Raw genomic sequence first — 17,773 nt, 5'->3', positions numbered from 1 at the left:
AAGAGACATACCATGGCAAAGGCTTAAATAGAGAGCAATGTAGAGACATAATTTCAAGTAATGGCTATATTTGAACGATAATGTTTAAATTATAATATTAATTTATTAATATATTAATATTATAATTTAAACATTATTGTTCAAATATAGCCGTTACTTGAAATTATGTCTCTACATTGTTCATCTGGTCCTGATGATGAACCACATTGGTTGGTTCCAAACGCGTAGGCCAAAAAATTTTCTCATGTAATTTTTATGGAAAGACTTTGTTTATTTCATTATGAATCATAGAAGCTTGAATACAAAAATTATAATTATTTATTTTTATGATTTTTAATTTTAATAATAAGATGAATTATAAAAAGATATTTTAATATCTAACCACATAAAACAGTACTTTATAATTTATATTTAAAATAATTAAATTGTTTAAGAATTAGATCATAGGAACTTAATACTCTAAGCAAAAATTTAATTTTCCAATAGTTATAGAAAGGCAAAAATTTCAACGGAACAAACATTATTAAAGAAACATTAAAAAGAAAAAGAGGGAAGGGAGGGGTCATGTCCATGTGCCCTTGTGTACTTTTGTGCGGCACATTATTAAAACACACTAAAAAGTCTAGGATAGGTGTCTCTCATGAAAGCTCCAGGCAAAAGTAATAAGCCCCCGTTGCTTACACGTGTCTTCCATCGCACAAGTGTCGAGCAAGAAGACCGCAATCCACATGGAATGACCATGACCCACAACCGGCCTACGATTCAAGTTTTTCTAGCGTCTCACTCGGTGGAAATAAACTAAAAAGTCTCGGGGGTCGCTATACCTAATCCTGTGATGACGTCGTCGTTCTTCCGACAAATTGTGGGTCCCACAGAGCACCACCTAGGCCTAGAGGCTTACGTGTCCATGCCAGTGCGCCACGTCAACCTGTTTAGCTTTTTTTTTTAAAACACTGTCAAAGTTGTTGCGGGCGCTTGGAGATTTTGTGTGTTGATTTGACCGACGGGATTTTCATTTTGTGTGGCACGCTGGGTGAATGGATGGATACGCAGTGTTTATATATTGGCTTTTTGTACTTGTAGGCACCAAAGAGTTCACAGGAATCACGCAGTCTCGGGGCCATGCCGTTGGTGTGAGGGAAAGAAGGGGACGTTTCGTTTTCTCTTTAGTTTTTTATCGCATTGGTCTGAGACACCTATCACGATGATAATGATGAGCAACCTCTGATTTCTAACCTCTCCTCGTGCTCTGGACGGAACAGATTTTGTGGCTCAAAAGCTCTGCAACTTATAAAGATCGCCATTAAAGCTTATCGCAGTTGCATTGCAACTTGGATTCCCCTGTAATTTTATCGGCCTTTTGGGGTTCTTGGAGAAATTTAGTGTAACTATCGATCTTTGATTGGGAAGGAGGAGGAGATCACTAAATTACACTATTATTGCAGCGATGATGCCTCCGGAGGATCCATATATCCACGGACAGGACAATATAAGTGGTAGAAAAAGATCAATAGCTTCGCCTGCAGCAATGGCGAACAGAGGCGATCAGAACGTCCATGTCCATGACGTTGATCAAGAAGATCAAGAAAGCGGCACCGACAATGAAGGTCGCGATCGTATAAGAAAAGATCACCAGCCTGAGGACGTTGAGATTAACATGAGGCTTCCAGCAGGCCGAGGCGCTCAATCCGGAATCCTTCTGAGCCAGCCTCTGCGGCGCGTCACGCTAAAGGTTCAGTTCTTCTACCGCCCAATAGCTGGTCCAGTGTAAATGTTGAGCCATTTTTACGTTATCAGACTAGGAAAGGTCCATCTTAATACTCAATCAGCTGTGAACCCTAATCTTTGAGTTTAGATTGTTTGAGAATTCTGTGATGCAGAGCCAATGTAGAGTTCATAATTTTTGCAGTCTCCGAACTATTTAACGGTAAATTGTACTCTCATAACTATTTATTCATTCTCACAAACTATTTAATAAATACACTGACGTCACTGGAAAATCCTACCATAGCCTCAGCTATTTTAGTTTTTACTTGTTTACCCTGCGTTCTACGGCCTCCGCAGGTGATACATCAACAGGAATTCGTCTAAGAACACTGGATTCATCAATATTTTGTATTTACAAAAGAGATTAATTGCCATTTAAATTTATACTATTTATAGTAGAGATTAGGTCGTGTATTTAAATATGAAAGACTAGATCAAATGAAGCTGTTATTGGTAAAGATTTAAATAGGATAAGCTAACTAGTCTGTGATGTTTTGGAATAGTTTTAAAGATTTCAATTTCTTCTTTTTTTATGAGTTATTTCATACAGGTTGTGAAGTTTGGTTTATTGATTCGACTTGGCTAAATAAAATGACGAATCTCACGAATAAAAGGATGAATCTCATATATTGGTGGTAGGATGTAAGATCTAGTTTATAGTTAAATACGCCAGGCTTCTTTCATATTTTTTCCTTCCTTTATATAACTTGTTGTATATTGATTGTACTGGTTGTATATTGATTGGACTTGGCTGAATAAATGATGAATCTCATATATTGGTGGTAGGATGTAAGATTTAATTTATAGTTAAATATGCCAGGCTTCCTTCACATTTTTCCCTTTTCTTTGTGTAACTTGTTGTATGAATGGATGTCTATGAATATAACAGTGAAATTTCATATTAGTTGCAAGGATTTGTTTATGAATGAATGTTTATTCAGTTTCTTCTTCGTCTTTTTCTTGTGAAATTTTTAGAGTGCATCTATGTAAATAAAATAGTGTATTGCATATATTTTGAGCTATTGTGTACAGATGAATATTGTTTGGTGAGCTTCCCCTAGTTGAATATTGTTTACAGAGCTTCCCCTAGTAGTGTAAGTGCATGTATGAGTAAAACAGTGAATCTCATCTTAGGTGTGAATAAAACAAAAAATTCTCTGAGATTTAGTTCACTGATAAATATGGACATTTTTTGAACTTCCATGGATATTTGTATATGAAAGAAATAATAAATAGCTAAATAAAACCATATTTAGCTTCTTGAAATAATTTCTCTTTCTCTTAGGCACACTTTCTGTAGCTCTCCTCTTTTCGGCACGGCCTGGGAGGTACGAAAGATTTGGAAGTGCTACTGTTTCCAAATCAATGTTTTATGTCTACTTCATAACTTTAACCTTGATATTACCGAGGTGCCCACTATTTTTCATCCTTCCAGTAGATTGTGTGATAGACTTTCTTGAACAATTCAGGATTATACGAAAACCTTCCAATCTATTGTGTCTAATAAACTTGCTCAGGCTTTATTACACATTACCTTGGATTCAGTAGAATAAGAATAATAATCTGTGCTGGGTATGTGTATCCAAATCAATTTTCATGGCTCCTGCTATTTTGGAGTTTCCAGTAATTTAGTTTTGAGGTTTATTCGGCTTTAAAAACTGTATGGCTGCTGTTAAATCGAGTGTAATGTCATGTACTGTCTCAGTACGCTACAATCATTTTTAGTTGCAGAGCTGCTTATTTTATTAATTTCTGTTCTATTATCTTTAGACTTTTGCGGCAGAATTTGGAACAGGCCAATAAATGTGTGGAATTTTGTTTCCTGGACAGTTTGAGGATGTGGGATACAAGATAAAATTGAATTCAAAGACAGCGTGGTGGAATATAAGCACGGAACGGAATCCCGTGGAGAGGACTATTCTCCATGGCATAACGGGAATTGTCTGCCCTGGCGAGATTCTGGCGATGCTGGGACCTTCCGGCAGCGGGAAGACGACGCTTCTGAGCGCAATGGGGGGCAGATTGGAGGGAAAGGTCTCGGGATCGATTCTCTTCAACGGGCAGCGGCTGGGAAAATCCATGAAAAGGAGGACCGGATTCGTCACTCAGGACGACGTCCTTTATCCCCATCTGACTGTGAGAGAGACGCTGATATACGCGGCCTTGTTAAGGCTGCCCAGGCATTTGTCGAACCAGGACAAGAGAGAGTACGCGGACGCCATTATTGCGGAGCTCGGGTTGACAAGATGCCGGAATACCATAATTGGGGGGCCGCTCCTGCGAGGAGTTTCGGGAGGAGAACGGAAGAGGGTAAGCATCGGGCACGAGATGCTCACGAATCCGAGCCTACTGTTTCTGGACGAGCCCACTTCGGGCCTGGACTCGACTACCGCTCAGAGAATAATATTTACGTTACAGAGCCTCGCCAGGGGAGGCAGGACCATCGTGACGACGATACATCAGCCTTCCAGCAGACTTTATTATATGTTTAACAAAATTATTTTGCTCACAGAGGGGAATGCGATTTACTATGGAGAAGCGTCGGCAGCCATGGATTATTTCTCCTCAATTGGCTTCTCTCCGTCTGTTTCCATGAATCCTGCCGATTTTATGCTTGACCTTGCTAATGGTAATTAGATTTTCATCATCTTTAATGTTGACACACATATATGATTTCAAAGAATTAAATATGCGTTTGTCTGGAGCAGGGATTGCACCGGATGCGAGGCCTGTGTATATAAATATAGAGCAAGCAGAATTGCAGAGCCGAATGGAGATGGAGACACAGAAGAACGTAAAGCAGAGTCTTATAGCTGAATATAAGAGAAGCTTATATGGAAAACTGAAGGCGATCGTCAATAGTAACGATAACTGCGTCATGGAAGAAAATAAACGAAGTAAGAAACTTTCGGCACATTACTCATTAGACAGTTGATAATTTTCGATTGAGTGTATCGTAGAAATATTCCATGAACTGATTTTAGTTGAATTCAAAGGATTTTTTATAAAAAAAAGAGTATGGTACTGTTTCATGTGATTAGTAGGTGGGTGGACTAATATTGGTCAAATTCAAAGGATTTAAAAAAGAGTATGGGACTGTGTCATGTCCTTAGTGGGTTACAAGGAAGGGAAAGTAAAATTAACAAACAGACATCTCTTTCAATTAATCGTTAATGTCTTATTAAAAATAAAGTATGGTACTGTAAAGTGTTGTTAGCGGTCAGTTCTTTTTAGTATTTTTTTTATTTTTTATTATATACCCAAATCTAAATCCACTAATCCATCATTTTAGTGAGGAGTATAATATACTTATCATAATTATTATAAAATTTGATAATAGATCATTTTAGTGAGGAGTATAATATACTTATCATAATTATTATAAAATTTGATAATAGATCTTAATTAGGTTAAATTCATAATTACTAATATAAAATTTGAAAAATATTTATTATATATAGATAAAGGGGAAGGGAGAATGTGACACTAAAACATACCCAAATCTAAATCCATTAATCATTAGTTTAGTGAGTAGCATTGATTTACAACAATTACTCTAAAATTTGATAATAGTTCTTTTGCTTTTTTTGGTCAAATATATAATTATAAATAAAAATCTGACTTATTGACTATATAAAATTTGATAATAAATCTGTTGCTTTCACTTTTTTAATTATCTTAAATTTATAATTAAGAGTATAAATTTTGAAAATAGATCTACTTTTTTTAATTAAATAATATATATTTAAACCATGATTTTTTTTTAAATAAAATATATTGTTTTTTGTTACCTATAGTTTGGGGAGTGGCTACTCAAGAGTTATTTAGTTATTTAAGTGGACTTGGTAGATTTGGGCCATATCAGTCTTTAGCTGACAGATCACATGGCACAATCATCTTCGGTGAGGTTTGATCATGTGAGTCATGTAAGTTGTCTTGCGAACGAAGCCTATCCTCAACTGATTGTGCTAGTAAGACTTGACTAAAATAAAATATATTGTTAAAATATATTTTTCATAAATAATGATTGATTAATTTCTTATATATACTTTTTTTTGTTTTTTTTTCCATAAAATTTTATTATATAATTTCTATGGAAAGACTCTTCTCAAATTTAAATAGTGTATATTCTTTTAATGTTAAATTTAGAATAATCTAAATGTTTAAAAATTTCTGTTGATGCTAAATTTATTTATTTTACAAAATTAAAAATCAGTCTCCCGCAAAATTATATAACCAAATTTACTTAACGTAGAAGAGTTATGCACCACCAAAGAAAATAAAAGGTGAATGTTCATAAATTTAATTTCCTTTTAAATTTTAGTTCGGCGATCGTGAGAAATCTATCGTCCTGTCTCGGCTTGATGGAGAAGTTACATAGTTGAAAATGTCAGTAAAATTTGTCCGAACATCTGCTCGAAACTCAGGAAACCGCAACACTGTTGTACAGAGTCAGACGTCATTACAGTTGCGGATAACTGACCCCACACAGTAACGAGAATCCATTTGGTACTATTTTATGAAGAATCTATTTAACAGGTTCTGACAGGAATCACAGTTGGCCTCGATCTTCTTTTTCAAGTTGCATTATAATTATGAAAACTGAATTGAACCAGAGAGATCGCGACCTCTTTGACTTAGATCCTTCCTGATTAATGCAATTGTCCTCGACTTTAGCGTTTTCAGTGTTGTCTGACAGAGGGCAAATCTTTCTGAAACTGATCTGCATATATGTTGAACTTGTGCAACATTTTGCTGTCGACACTTATCTTTCTGCACTGTTTCTGAGACCATGCTAATAATTATTCTAATTCTTCAGAAGGGTTGACGGGCGAAAAGGAGGATTACTGGACGTCAAGTTGGTGGCAGCAGTTCTTGGTGCTCCTGAAAAGGAGTTTAAAGGAGAGAAGATACGAATCCTTCGGCGGACTCAGAATTTTCCAGGTTTTAACAGTCTCAATTCTGGCAGGCCTCCTGTGGTGGCAGTCTACTACATCTCAACTACAAGATCAGGTCTTAATTTAATATCCCAACTCCTCTTTGCTTTTACCTTATCAATGCATTTAATTGTCTGTGTTTCCTTTTGCCAGGAGATATGTTTCCAAAGTATTTAACACCCAAAGTCCTCTTTGCCTTTATCTTATCAATCCATTTAATTCTCTGTTGCCTTTTCAAAGTATTACAGGTTCTATTTAACACCCAAAGTCCTCTTTGCCTTTATCTTATCAATCCATTTAATTCTCTGTTCCCTTTTTGAAAAGGATGTTTTAAAAAATATTATTTGAATGGCATAGACCCATATACTTCAATTAATTGTCAGTATCCCATTCTTCCGGGTAAAATTGTTTCAAAACTATCCAGCCATATACATATATATATATTTAATTCTCCGTTACCTTTTTGAAAAGGATATTTTAATTCTCCGATACCTTTTTGAAAAGGATGCTTTAAAAAATATTATTTGAATGGTATAGACCCATATACTACAATTAATTGTGAGTATTCCATTTAAAATTGTTTCAAAACTATCGAGCCACATATATATATATAAAAGCCCAGCAACTTACTTGTTTCTGAAACTATATTATCATTATTATTAATCACATTCTAAATCAAATACCATATCAATTTTCGAACATATCGAAGATCAAATATAACCATATTATTTCTCAAACAAATCCTAGCTTAAATACTAATTGCCTTTTGTATATGCCGCAGTATTAATTAGATAACTTGTATTTTCAATATGGACAGCACTATTACTATTCATCCGGACGTTGTGATTTTCGAAGTTTCATCATTATGATATCACTAATTTTAATTTAATTATATGTTTTATATAAATTTATTGAATGGAAAGTAAGTCAAAAGATTAATTTAGTCTCTTTTTTATATATTTTAAAATCCATATTCTAAATAAAAATAACTTTCTCACACAAAATGATTATCTAAAATTTCAAAATAATTATCTAAAATTTCTATTTTATTTGATATTATATTAATTTTTTATTTGATATTATATTAATTTAATCTAATATTATGTACTAAAATTTCTATTTTATTTGATATTATATTAATTTAATCTAATATTATCAATTACATAAAAATTTAGAAATCTTATAAATAATACAACACATTTTTTCAAATAATACAACACATTTTTTAAGAGTGATATAATCTGGTTTTTGATATTACATTCATTTTGGATTAGATTTTAAATATATGTATTTTTATCTCTTAAAAAACTATTAGGAACTTGGTCTTATATTGATTAGGAATTTCATCTAATAAATATATCTTTATATCTGGAAAACATTACATTGATAAAGAATTTAAATGAATATTAGTTATTATCCTTTTTATAAATATATTCATCATAAATCTAAATCTAACATAAATATAAATAATGTTAGATTTAGATTGTAATTTCTGTAATACTTTGAAATTTGAAAAATAAGAGCCAAAATAAAATAATTGATTTAAGTCTTATTTTTAAAATTTTCAAAATATTATGTAATTTGCCATTGTAATCAAATAAAAATAATTACATAAAATAAAATGAAATGATTATTTAAAATTTAAAATTTATAATATATTAAGAAATTGATATATGAATTTACATAATAACCTATAGATCCTCTAAATAATAAGATACATTCTTTCAGGTTGATGTCATCTAGTTTTTAGTATCAAATTCATTTTGGAATTATGAATTTTTAGGTTTTTAGTGTCACATTCATTTTGTATTTGATTTTACAGTGATTATGAGTTTGATTTGATCTATAATTTTAGGAATATTATTTATATAGCAGATTACATGGGTAAGGAATGTGGTTAGATAAATATATTTTATATCTAGAAAAGCATTGCATTGATTGTGAACTTATCCTGATTTCAGATTCTGAGAATATCTTGGGATGGAAGGGACTATGTCAAAATTGACTTAGCTGGCTGCTGTCTCTAGGATTTTGAGATATTCTTAGAATTTGCAATCTGAGATAAGGATACCTATACATTGGTCCCCTCAGCTTAAATGGATTGTGGATTCCCAGAATATTTAGTGACAAAAAGACAACTGCCATGAGATTCCCCAATATTCCAGAAATCAACAATGAAAATAAAGATAAATTTAAATGAATACAAGTTTATTAGGCCTCTTAGACAACTCCCATAAAATCTTAAGATATTCCAGAAATTTACAATAAAAATAGAAATAACGATGAATTTAAATGAATACAAGTCCTCCTGGAGTTACATTGATGATGAATTTGAACTAGCTGCATGGCTTTATTAGCGTCATCCAGATGACAGCTTAGTAACCCCATGACACAGCTGAATAATATATACTTATATTCTCTCGTTCTGATCACAGGTGGGTTTGCTGTTCTTCTTCTCGATATTCTGGGGATTCTTTCCTCTCTTCAACGCCATATTTACCTTCCCACAGGAGAATTCGATGCTAATCAAAGAGCGCTCATCCGGCATGTACAGATTGTCTTCCTACTTCGTAGCTAGAACGGCAGGAGACTTGCCAATGGAGCTGATATTGCCTACCATTTTTATCATAATAGCCTACTGGATGGGGGGCTTGAAACCGGACGCCATGTCTTTCATTTTAACACTACTGGTAATCCTGTACAATGTTTTGGTATCCCAGGGGGTGGGCCTGGCACTGGGAGCAGCCTTGATGGAAGTAAAGCAGGCCACTACATTGGCATCAGTGACCATGCTTACTTTCCTGTTGGCTGGAGGTTACTACATTCAAAAGATACCTGCATTCATTGCCTGGATCAAATACATATCCTTCAGTTATTATTGCTATAAGCTCCTGTTATCAGTCCAATACAAGGAAGATGAGACTTTTGACTGTGGTGGTAGGAGGATTTGCAGGGTGTCGGAGTATCCATCAATAAAGGCAGTAGGGCTGGGCATCCAAGCCATTGACCTGATCGCCCTGGGCATCATGCTGGTAGGTTATCGTTTGTTGGCTTATGCTGCATTGAGAAGAGTGAAACTCCCTTCTTCCACAGTCGATTGAGCTTCAAAGAAACAACAAAACAACAATGCCTGTTCAGCCGGTTTATCACAGTGTCTGTTGCGGCCACAGAACAGAATGAATTTTCTGTCAAGTATATCACCAAATTTTCATACATTTTACTCAAAGCTGACAACAATATAGTTTATGACTGTTGCCCTTCAAAACCTAACAACAACAGGGTTTCTAACTTCATCATTGCGTTCACACCTTCCATTTAGGGTTTTGGCGAAGTTGAACACTGCGACACGGGGGGAGGAAGAAATACAGAAACTCCAAATGATTTTTCGTTTCAAATATTTATCTTCCCCTTATAAAAGTCATGGGATTATTCAATAATTGTGGATGTAATCATTGTACCTTTCGTATTGAATTTTTATGTGTTTTTGGTCTACACCGGAACTTTGAATTTTACTTTATTATTCTGAGTGGATACCGCTCTGGTGCTTGAATCAGTGATGGTCCAGCCCACTAAAAGTTGTGCTACCACTAATGGTAATGGAAGAAAGAATTCTACTGGTAAATCTTCATTTGGTCACGTGTCATGATTTAACATGCAGATATTTAAGTGATCTTCCCAAATAGTAGAAAGGCTAGCACACTAGCAATTTTATATAATATTTAAGCTACAGGATGGCACCTGAAAGTTTCATGACAAATGTCACCATATGATATCCAAAAATAGAATAAAATTTTGAAAAATTATAGGAAATCTCTATCTTAAATTAAAAATCAATAGTCCGCGGACTTTGAATTAGGTAAAACCAATAATATGAATAAAAAAAATATTATAATTTTTAAATACTCTAAAAAAAAATCCAAAACGATCAGACATTCTATTAGGTTATGTCCAAAAGTCTATATTGGAAAGACCCTTGCCATCATCACATGTGAAAGTATAAGTCAACATCATGATCACTCTTAACCAATCGTTGATATTTTTTTATGGAGTCTTTGTCATAACAGCATTTTCAACCTTTAGACAATTAAACATATATTTGTAAATTTTATTTTTTAATAATGTAAATATTAAATAAATATGTAGGCATATTTTATATATATATATATATAAAAGAGTGAGTGTTTGTTCTAGATTCAAACATAAAGTTTTTTTTTTTTAATTTGTGACAAGTGGGTATAAACTCTATTTGATTTTAAATGCTTTTCATATTCTAATTATTATGGACATAATTTTAAAGTTGGTATAGATTGATTAAAGTGGAAAATATAAATTAAAAAAATATATATATATTAAGCTATTAATATTGATTTAAAAATAAACTTTTTTATATTATAATAAATTTAAGAAATATTATATTATTTTGGATTAAGAACTTTTATGTTTTGTTAGAAATTAGTAGAGAGTGAGTGAAGTTAATGATGGTCTTTCTTAATTTTTTAGTTGCAATATAAATATGAAAAAAAAAGGCTTACCTTACATGTAATAATGATTCAAGATTTTGAATATGATGTGAAAAAGGTAGAATCAAAAATATAATTAGCTTTTATATTATTATATTATTTTTTTAAATGGAAATTTTATGTGATTTTGTTAAATTTCATATCTTCTTTAAATATAATGCATAAATAATTGAGTATATACAAAAATAAATTATTAATAAAAAACAATATGTGTGTATAAAATGATTATGATGATGATGTGAAACTATACACTTAGTCTTAAATGACATGCATAGGGCTTAAAAACAACATAATTGTTGGTTTTCATCATATAAGTTCTAGCTAAAAACAAATTTATGTTTGGCATAATATTGATGGGTAGGCTTGTTAAATCATGTTTTAAATATGAAAATTAGAGATAGACATCTTGAAAAGTACTAGCTCTTATGTCCAAAGACATCACTTATACACAAATCAGGGATATAAGCCCTAATAATTTATTCTACAATTTAGAGGCTATACATAGGGTATCAAACCTCCATAAGGCTTATGTGAAGATTAACCTCTTAATTGTAATTAGGATATAGTTATGATTTTGAAATTTTGAGTAGAGAAGATGGGCCATGTTGTCTAGATGATGGTTTAGAACCAAAATCTAGAAACATGGGCCCTAAGAGTTTTCTCAAGGTTTCATGACCACATCCATATACTATTATAATTGCATTGTGAGGGAATTATTACCTTGTAAGTGGTACACATGCACAATTTTTACATTTAGTGTAGAATGGACAAATCTTATGGCTTTATGAGTTTTTTCAACATCAAAAGCTAAGGACTTAGACCCTAATAATTTCTTTATATCTCATGGGGAATACACAATTTCCCAAACTCCAAAAAAGGGCTGTGTAGAGGGAAATTTTTACCCATGAGTAGTATATGGGAATAACTTTGGTGATTGGTGTGCTTTGGGTGAATTTGTTAGGTATCGAAACCAAGGGCTCAAGTCCTAATGATTCCTAGTAAGGATGATGGATCATGTAAGGGGCCCTAGAGCATCATTATCATTTTTAGTTGACTAGAATATCATAGTTAAGAGGTTATGTGTGGTGTGTTGAGGCATTGTTACTATGCTTCAATGCCTACATGTCTTTTTTAGGGATTAATGCCTTAGTTTCCTCCTATAACTATCTGTAAGGCACTGAGAACCATAACTGGTGGTCAAAGCATCCAAATGGTGCCAAAAACCCAGTTGAAGCCCAAGGATATCCTTAATAGTTCTAACGTGTTGGTTCAGTGCATCTCTATAATAATATATAAGTCAAGTTGGTACTAAGAATCTTTGCAAGATTAATTATTGCCCACTTTGTATGTATTACAATTAGCTCTACCATTAACCCTATTTGTTACATTCCTTCATTATTAAATGCATGAATATTATTCTATGCTAATATGGTGTTATGATGGCTTTCTTCTAGCTATCATTTGAAGGCCTCAAACAAAACAAAGTGTAGATTTTGAATTTCTAGACAAACTTTGTGGAAATCCATATATTATGTACATGAATGTCTTCTCTTGAGGCCTTGACAATTGTGAACAACAATTCTACTTAGTTTAGGCATTGGCTGCACGATTGTGATTAATAATTTTTTACTATGCATTGGATGTATAGATTTTGCAGAATAATATGCATACATGTAACTATTGTATTGTGCATTGTATCAAGATTGGTTGTAAAGGGTAGTTATTAGATTTACCCTCAAGTTCACCTTGGGATTTGGTTCCTAATATTCCATTTTAAGCATTAAACTAGGTGACTTAACATCTAGTTAATGAAGAAATCATCCCATTTTCAACATTGATGACAATTTTTATAGTAAATATTATTGGTGTGCCATTGTCATTTTTCTTTAACACCTCCTCTCTTAAATTATAATTTACTAATGGGTGAATAGGTAATGGTTTCGCATTGGACTAGTCTAAGTTCCATACTTGGAGTTAACTATTAAGGTAGCATTTCCATTGGTAAGAAGTATCTCATATACTTCCTCATCTTGCTCAAAGATAACATCTTAATATCATGGACGTCCTAATACACACATAGGTTTTAGTTTTTGAGGGAACATTTTGGACTATAAAATTCACGAAGTAAATCATCTGACAGAGTTTGGATCAAATATGGTTATTCCCGTCAACTAGATCCTTCTTTGGTCCACCTCTTTAATTATAAATTAGAATTTCCTTAACTTTTAAATTCCCCACTTATTTATGGTCTAGGACAGTGTTACATTAACTCTTTACCTTTTGTATTCAATGACCTTTTACTAGATCCCAACCAACATAAGTGGTTCATATGTAGGTGTTCCTTTCCCTAGTCTCCCAAGGGTAGGGTTGGTATACATCCCCAACATGTTGAAAGAAGTTGTCATTGATTTCAAAGGTTGTCCAAATGAAAGAGAAAGTTACATAATGAAATGACATATTTTGAAATATTGTTTTTTGATTTTTGATGCCCCATTTGGATACCCTATATTTGGATGAATTTTCACTCCATTTAACGAGATCAAATAGAAGCACAACATATATGGTTGAAAAGCTTATTCTGAAAGCTTTCCAATGACATATGTCACTCCCTCTAACTCCTTAAGGTTGAGGAGAAACGACTTTTCAAATATTTACTATACATTATGCCAATTCCACAAGCCAATCTAGCCAGTGGACAAGTCGTCCTAGCCAATGGACAAGTCGACCTTGTCTAGACCTTAAATGCACTATAACTAGGAGGAAGAAGGAGCATTTCAAGTCATTCATTCAATCTGGTTTGGGTCTATTCAAATAAGCAAAGAAAAGGAGTTCTAAGGTTCATACCTCATGAACCAGAAGTGAAGAGGCGCTAATTTGAGAGACTTTCTTGGAAGGAACTTTGGAACATTTTTGAAGGGTTTTTGGCTTATTTTGGAAGGTTTTTATGGCTCATTTGGAAAGGTTTTTGGCTTGTTTTTGAAGGACTATTGGCACACCTTTTGAAGGATTTTGGCCCTAGTTAAAATGTTGATTTCAAACTTGTTCTCGAGGGTCGAATTTTGTCCCCTTTGAAGGTCGAATTTTAGATATATGTAGAGGGTGAAATTCCATTATGGAAGGTTAAAATTTAGGCATGTTTATAGAGTAGTGACCTATCCCTATTATGGTTTAATTTCATGATTGAAGTTATTGTACAAAGAAGGTTGAACTCAAGTATATTTTTAGGGCTAAATTCTAGTGTGTTTGAAGGCAAGTTTTAAGTCTGTTTTGAAGATGTAAAATCATCTTCTTTTGAGGAGGTTGAACCTTGCAGAGGAGGAAGATTTATAGAGGCCAAGTTTTGTTTATAAGGAGGTCGAGTTCAAGGATCATTTGTTGAGGGAATTTATATTGCTAAGAAGATCATGTTTAGGAAGTCGAGTGCCTATGTGAAGGACAGAGGAGCAACTACAAGAAGGGGAAACTTTCTTTGACAAATATTAACATTTGTACAAGCTTTGGTGTTGATAAATCAAGGAGTTGGTGCTTCCTTTAAATTGGTGTTAATAAACCAGGGAGTTGGTGCTTCCTTTCAATTGGTGTTGATAAACTAGGGAATTAGTGCTTCATTGCAGTTGGTGCTAATAAATTTGAATGTACTTTATACATATCAAGAAAAGCATTATGTGGTTTTCATGTAAAAATATCTATGTTTTATATATTTATGTGCTTTTTTTATGCCTATGAATGCATTTACAATTTTTTGAAGCTAAAAATTGTTAATACTAATTCACCACTCCCCCCCTCTCAGTGTTGTTGAATATTTCAAAAATTGGTATCAGAGTGGGTTCCTTCAGAAACAGTTTGACTACTAGAAGATAGATATCAGTGAGACTCATGGAAAAATAAGAAGAATATACCAAACATGGTCTTCCATTGTTTGATGGACAAAATTATGCCTTTTGGAGCTTAAGAATGAGATTATTCTTACAAGCACGAGTTGATGTTTGGCAAGCTATTCTAAATGAATACAAGGTACCAACCTCTACTCCAACTGATCAGGTTAGAAGAAGACTCTTTGAAATTAACTCAAAGGTTATGTATGTCATTCTAGGAGGGTTAAAAGGATCATAATTTTTCAAGGTTATGCATTATGAATCAACAAAGGAAATTTGGCACAAGCTCAAGAATGTGTATGAAGGAGATGAAAAGGTCAAAGGAGCCAAGCCAAGCTTTAAACTTAAAGATAGTTTCAACACCTGAACAAGAAATAAGATGAAGACATTGCAGCTTGCTTTCTCTGAATTGATGAGATTGTGAGTAATATGAGAGGACTTGGAGAGAAAATCATAGATACTATTGAAAATGCAGCAAGAAAATCTCAGTTTGACTTTTCCTTGGTCAAATTAGAGAAAATTCAAATTTATATTTGAGTAGAAATCTTGGAGGTAGTTAACAAAGGTGACATGGCTCTTGTCACTCAGTTAACTTAGTTAATTCAAGTTGGGGAATCTTGAGTTCAATTAACTATATTTGATTGCTAATTTGCAACAATCTATTTCAGTTAATTTGAGTTATTGTTAGTTTAACTAGTGCTAACTGTCAGAAGAACTAGTGGAGGTCAAGTTGTGGAAGTGGAATCTCAACCACACTTAGTGATCAACCAGTTAACTGATCAATCAACTCAAAATAATTGTTTCATGCAGAGAATTCGAGTTACCAAATTGAGATGAAGATTCCAAGGTAGTGTACTATCATTTGTAGCATATTTCCAAGTGTACATGTCGTGCATGCAGTTAGAGGAAGACCTAAAGAAATTGTGCAATTCCTTGGTGTAAAATTCCTTAAAAATAGGGGCAATTTCCCAATGGAACAGTGCAAGGAAATATGAGCTTAGCAGGCTTAAAAATTGTCTAAGTGTTGGCCAAATTCATTTAGTTAGGCAGAGGGATAGACTATACACTTACAGGTTGTCCTCAAGCTTGAGCAAGCATATGTATTTCATATCTATTCTCTCATTAATGCAATATAGATAGTAAGGGGTTTTGAGTAGTTGATTTCCCCTAGATAAATCTTTATGCATGTGTGATGTTTCCTTTTGCATGTCTATGATTCATGTTTTAGATGGTGAATTAACTTTCACAGATCAGTAGAGTAGCTTCAAGTCTTGTGATTTAGTAACTTTCATGAGTAGTTTTGAATCTACACATTAATTTCTATAGATGCAGTCATCGTTCAAAAGATACTCAGATCTCTCCTAGTGAGATTTGATTCTAAAGTATCAACTTTATAGTAAATACAAGATTTAGCTATGTTGAGTATTGATGAGCTACATGGAATTCTTACAGCATATGAAATGAGGACACAACAGGAAAATCCATCCAAAAGGGAAGTAGCCTTCAAGGTCTCCAAGAAGACAAGGAAGAAAAATCCAAAGTAAAAAACAAGCTCTAGTTGTAGTGATGATTCACGCAACGAAGAAGAAGTCAACTTTGTGAAAAAGTTGAAAAGAGGAACGGGAAAATATAAAGGTAAGCTTCCTTTAAAATCTTTTGAATATGGTAGAATTGGTGATTATGCTTCTAAATTTCCTTTTGCAAAGATGTTAGATAGTGATGACGAAGAAATTTATAAGAAAGAAAAGAAATATTAGAAAAGAAATAAAGGAAAGAAGAAGGGAAAATTCTTCAACAAGAAAATTCTTTATTCAAGAGAAGATAGTAGCTCATATGATTATGATGATGACAGTGACCATGATTCTGATAAAGTGATATTTATGGCATTAGATTCTCATAATGAAACTTATGAAAAATATGAAGGAAATCATGAAGAAGAAGGACAAGTGGATCTTGAGGTATAATTTATTAGTGCCTTAATTGATCTTAGATGAACAAGGAATAAAAATCTCATACTCAAGGAAAAGGTAAAGAACTAAAAGAATCATTACAATGTCCTAGCAGGAACTCTGAAGAGACAAAGAAAATTATCATAAATTTGAAAGTACAATTAGAAGAATCCAGAGTGATTGAAGAAACATGATGAGCGCCAGTATTACAGCAAGGATGCTGCAACTCCTAGGCTACCATCTTTACTTATCAACCCGGGGTTCGTACAAACTTGGAGGTGACAGTGTTGTATACATAGGTAAAAAGTGATGGTTCTGCCTATTGTCACTGTTCAACTGGCGAGAGACCACTGGGGTTCCAAGCCAGACTTCTATAGAGTCAGAAGAAGCTTGATTCTTTGATGGAAGAAGGGAAAATCTACTCTAAGAGAGTTACTCTACTGCAGTAATGGAAAAAGCCAACATGCAATGCTAAACCACACAATACCCTAATTAACCATTTAAGAAGCTATGCTAAGCATAATTGCTAAATCAACAATAAGCAAATGCTACTATCTAAGTTGCAGAAGTAAAAATCATTAACCTATACTAATGTGCAAGCAAAGAAACTAAACTAAATATGTTTTCACTTTTTTGGTTTTTAGGCAAAATCAAGTATGCAAACTAATTGCTCTTGTGGATGTGACAGATGGATGGAAGGTGTTTGAGGATGGCTAGAAGGTTTA

At 33.4% G+C, this 17,773-nt stretch overlaps 1 protein-coding gene across 1 annotated transcript; it reads left to right on the top strand.

Moving 5' to 3' along the window:
* Positions 1 to 1,030: 1,030 nt before the first annotated feature.
* On the top strand, positions 1,031 to 10,305 carry LOC149258519 (ABC transporter G family member 14-like). Its single transcript, XM_089415477.1, has 5 exons — positions 1,031 to 1,732; positions 3,598 to 4,396; positions 4,476 to 4,664; positions 6,587 to 6,780; positions 9,140 to 10,305. The coding sequence occupies exons 1-5, from the start codon at positions 1,448 to 1,450 to the stop codon at positions 9,803 to 9,805; spliced, it is 2,133 nt and encodes a 710-aa protein (XP_089271603.1). The 5' UTR covers positions 1,031 to 1,447; the 3' UTR covers positions 9,806 to 10,305.
* The last annotated feature ends 7,468 nt before the right edge of the window (positions 10,306 to 17,773 follow it).

Source organism: Pinus tabuliformis, chromosome 6, assembly GCF_031772625.1.
Source record: "Pinus tabuliformis cultivar Carrire ecotype Pingquan chromosome 6, CPIR1, whole genome shotgun sequence".
NCBI classification, from domain to species: Eukaryota; Viridiplantae; Streptophyta; class Pinopsida; order Pinales; family Pinaceae; genus Pinus; species Pinus tabuliformis.
Note: the sequence above shows the minus strand (reverse complement) of the source record. Positions and strands in the feature narration are given on the sequence as shown.

Excerpts from the sequence above, each read along its gene's own strand:
- LOC149258519 (XM_089415477.1), top strand. The coding sequence starts at position 1,448 with ATGATGCCTCCGGAGGATCCATATATCCACGGACAGGACAATATAAGT. Across the intron at positions 1,733-3,597 it reads TGCGGCGCGTCACGCTAAAG|TTTGAGGATGTGGGATACAA; the intron begins GTTCAGTTCTTC and ends TTTCCTGGACAG. Across the intron at positions 4,397-4,475 it reads TATGCTTGACCTTGCTAATG|GGATTGCACCGGATGCGAGG; the intron begins GTAATTAGATTT and ends TGTCTGGAGCAG.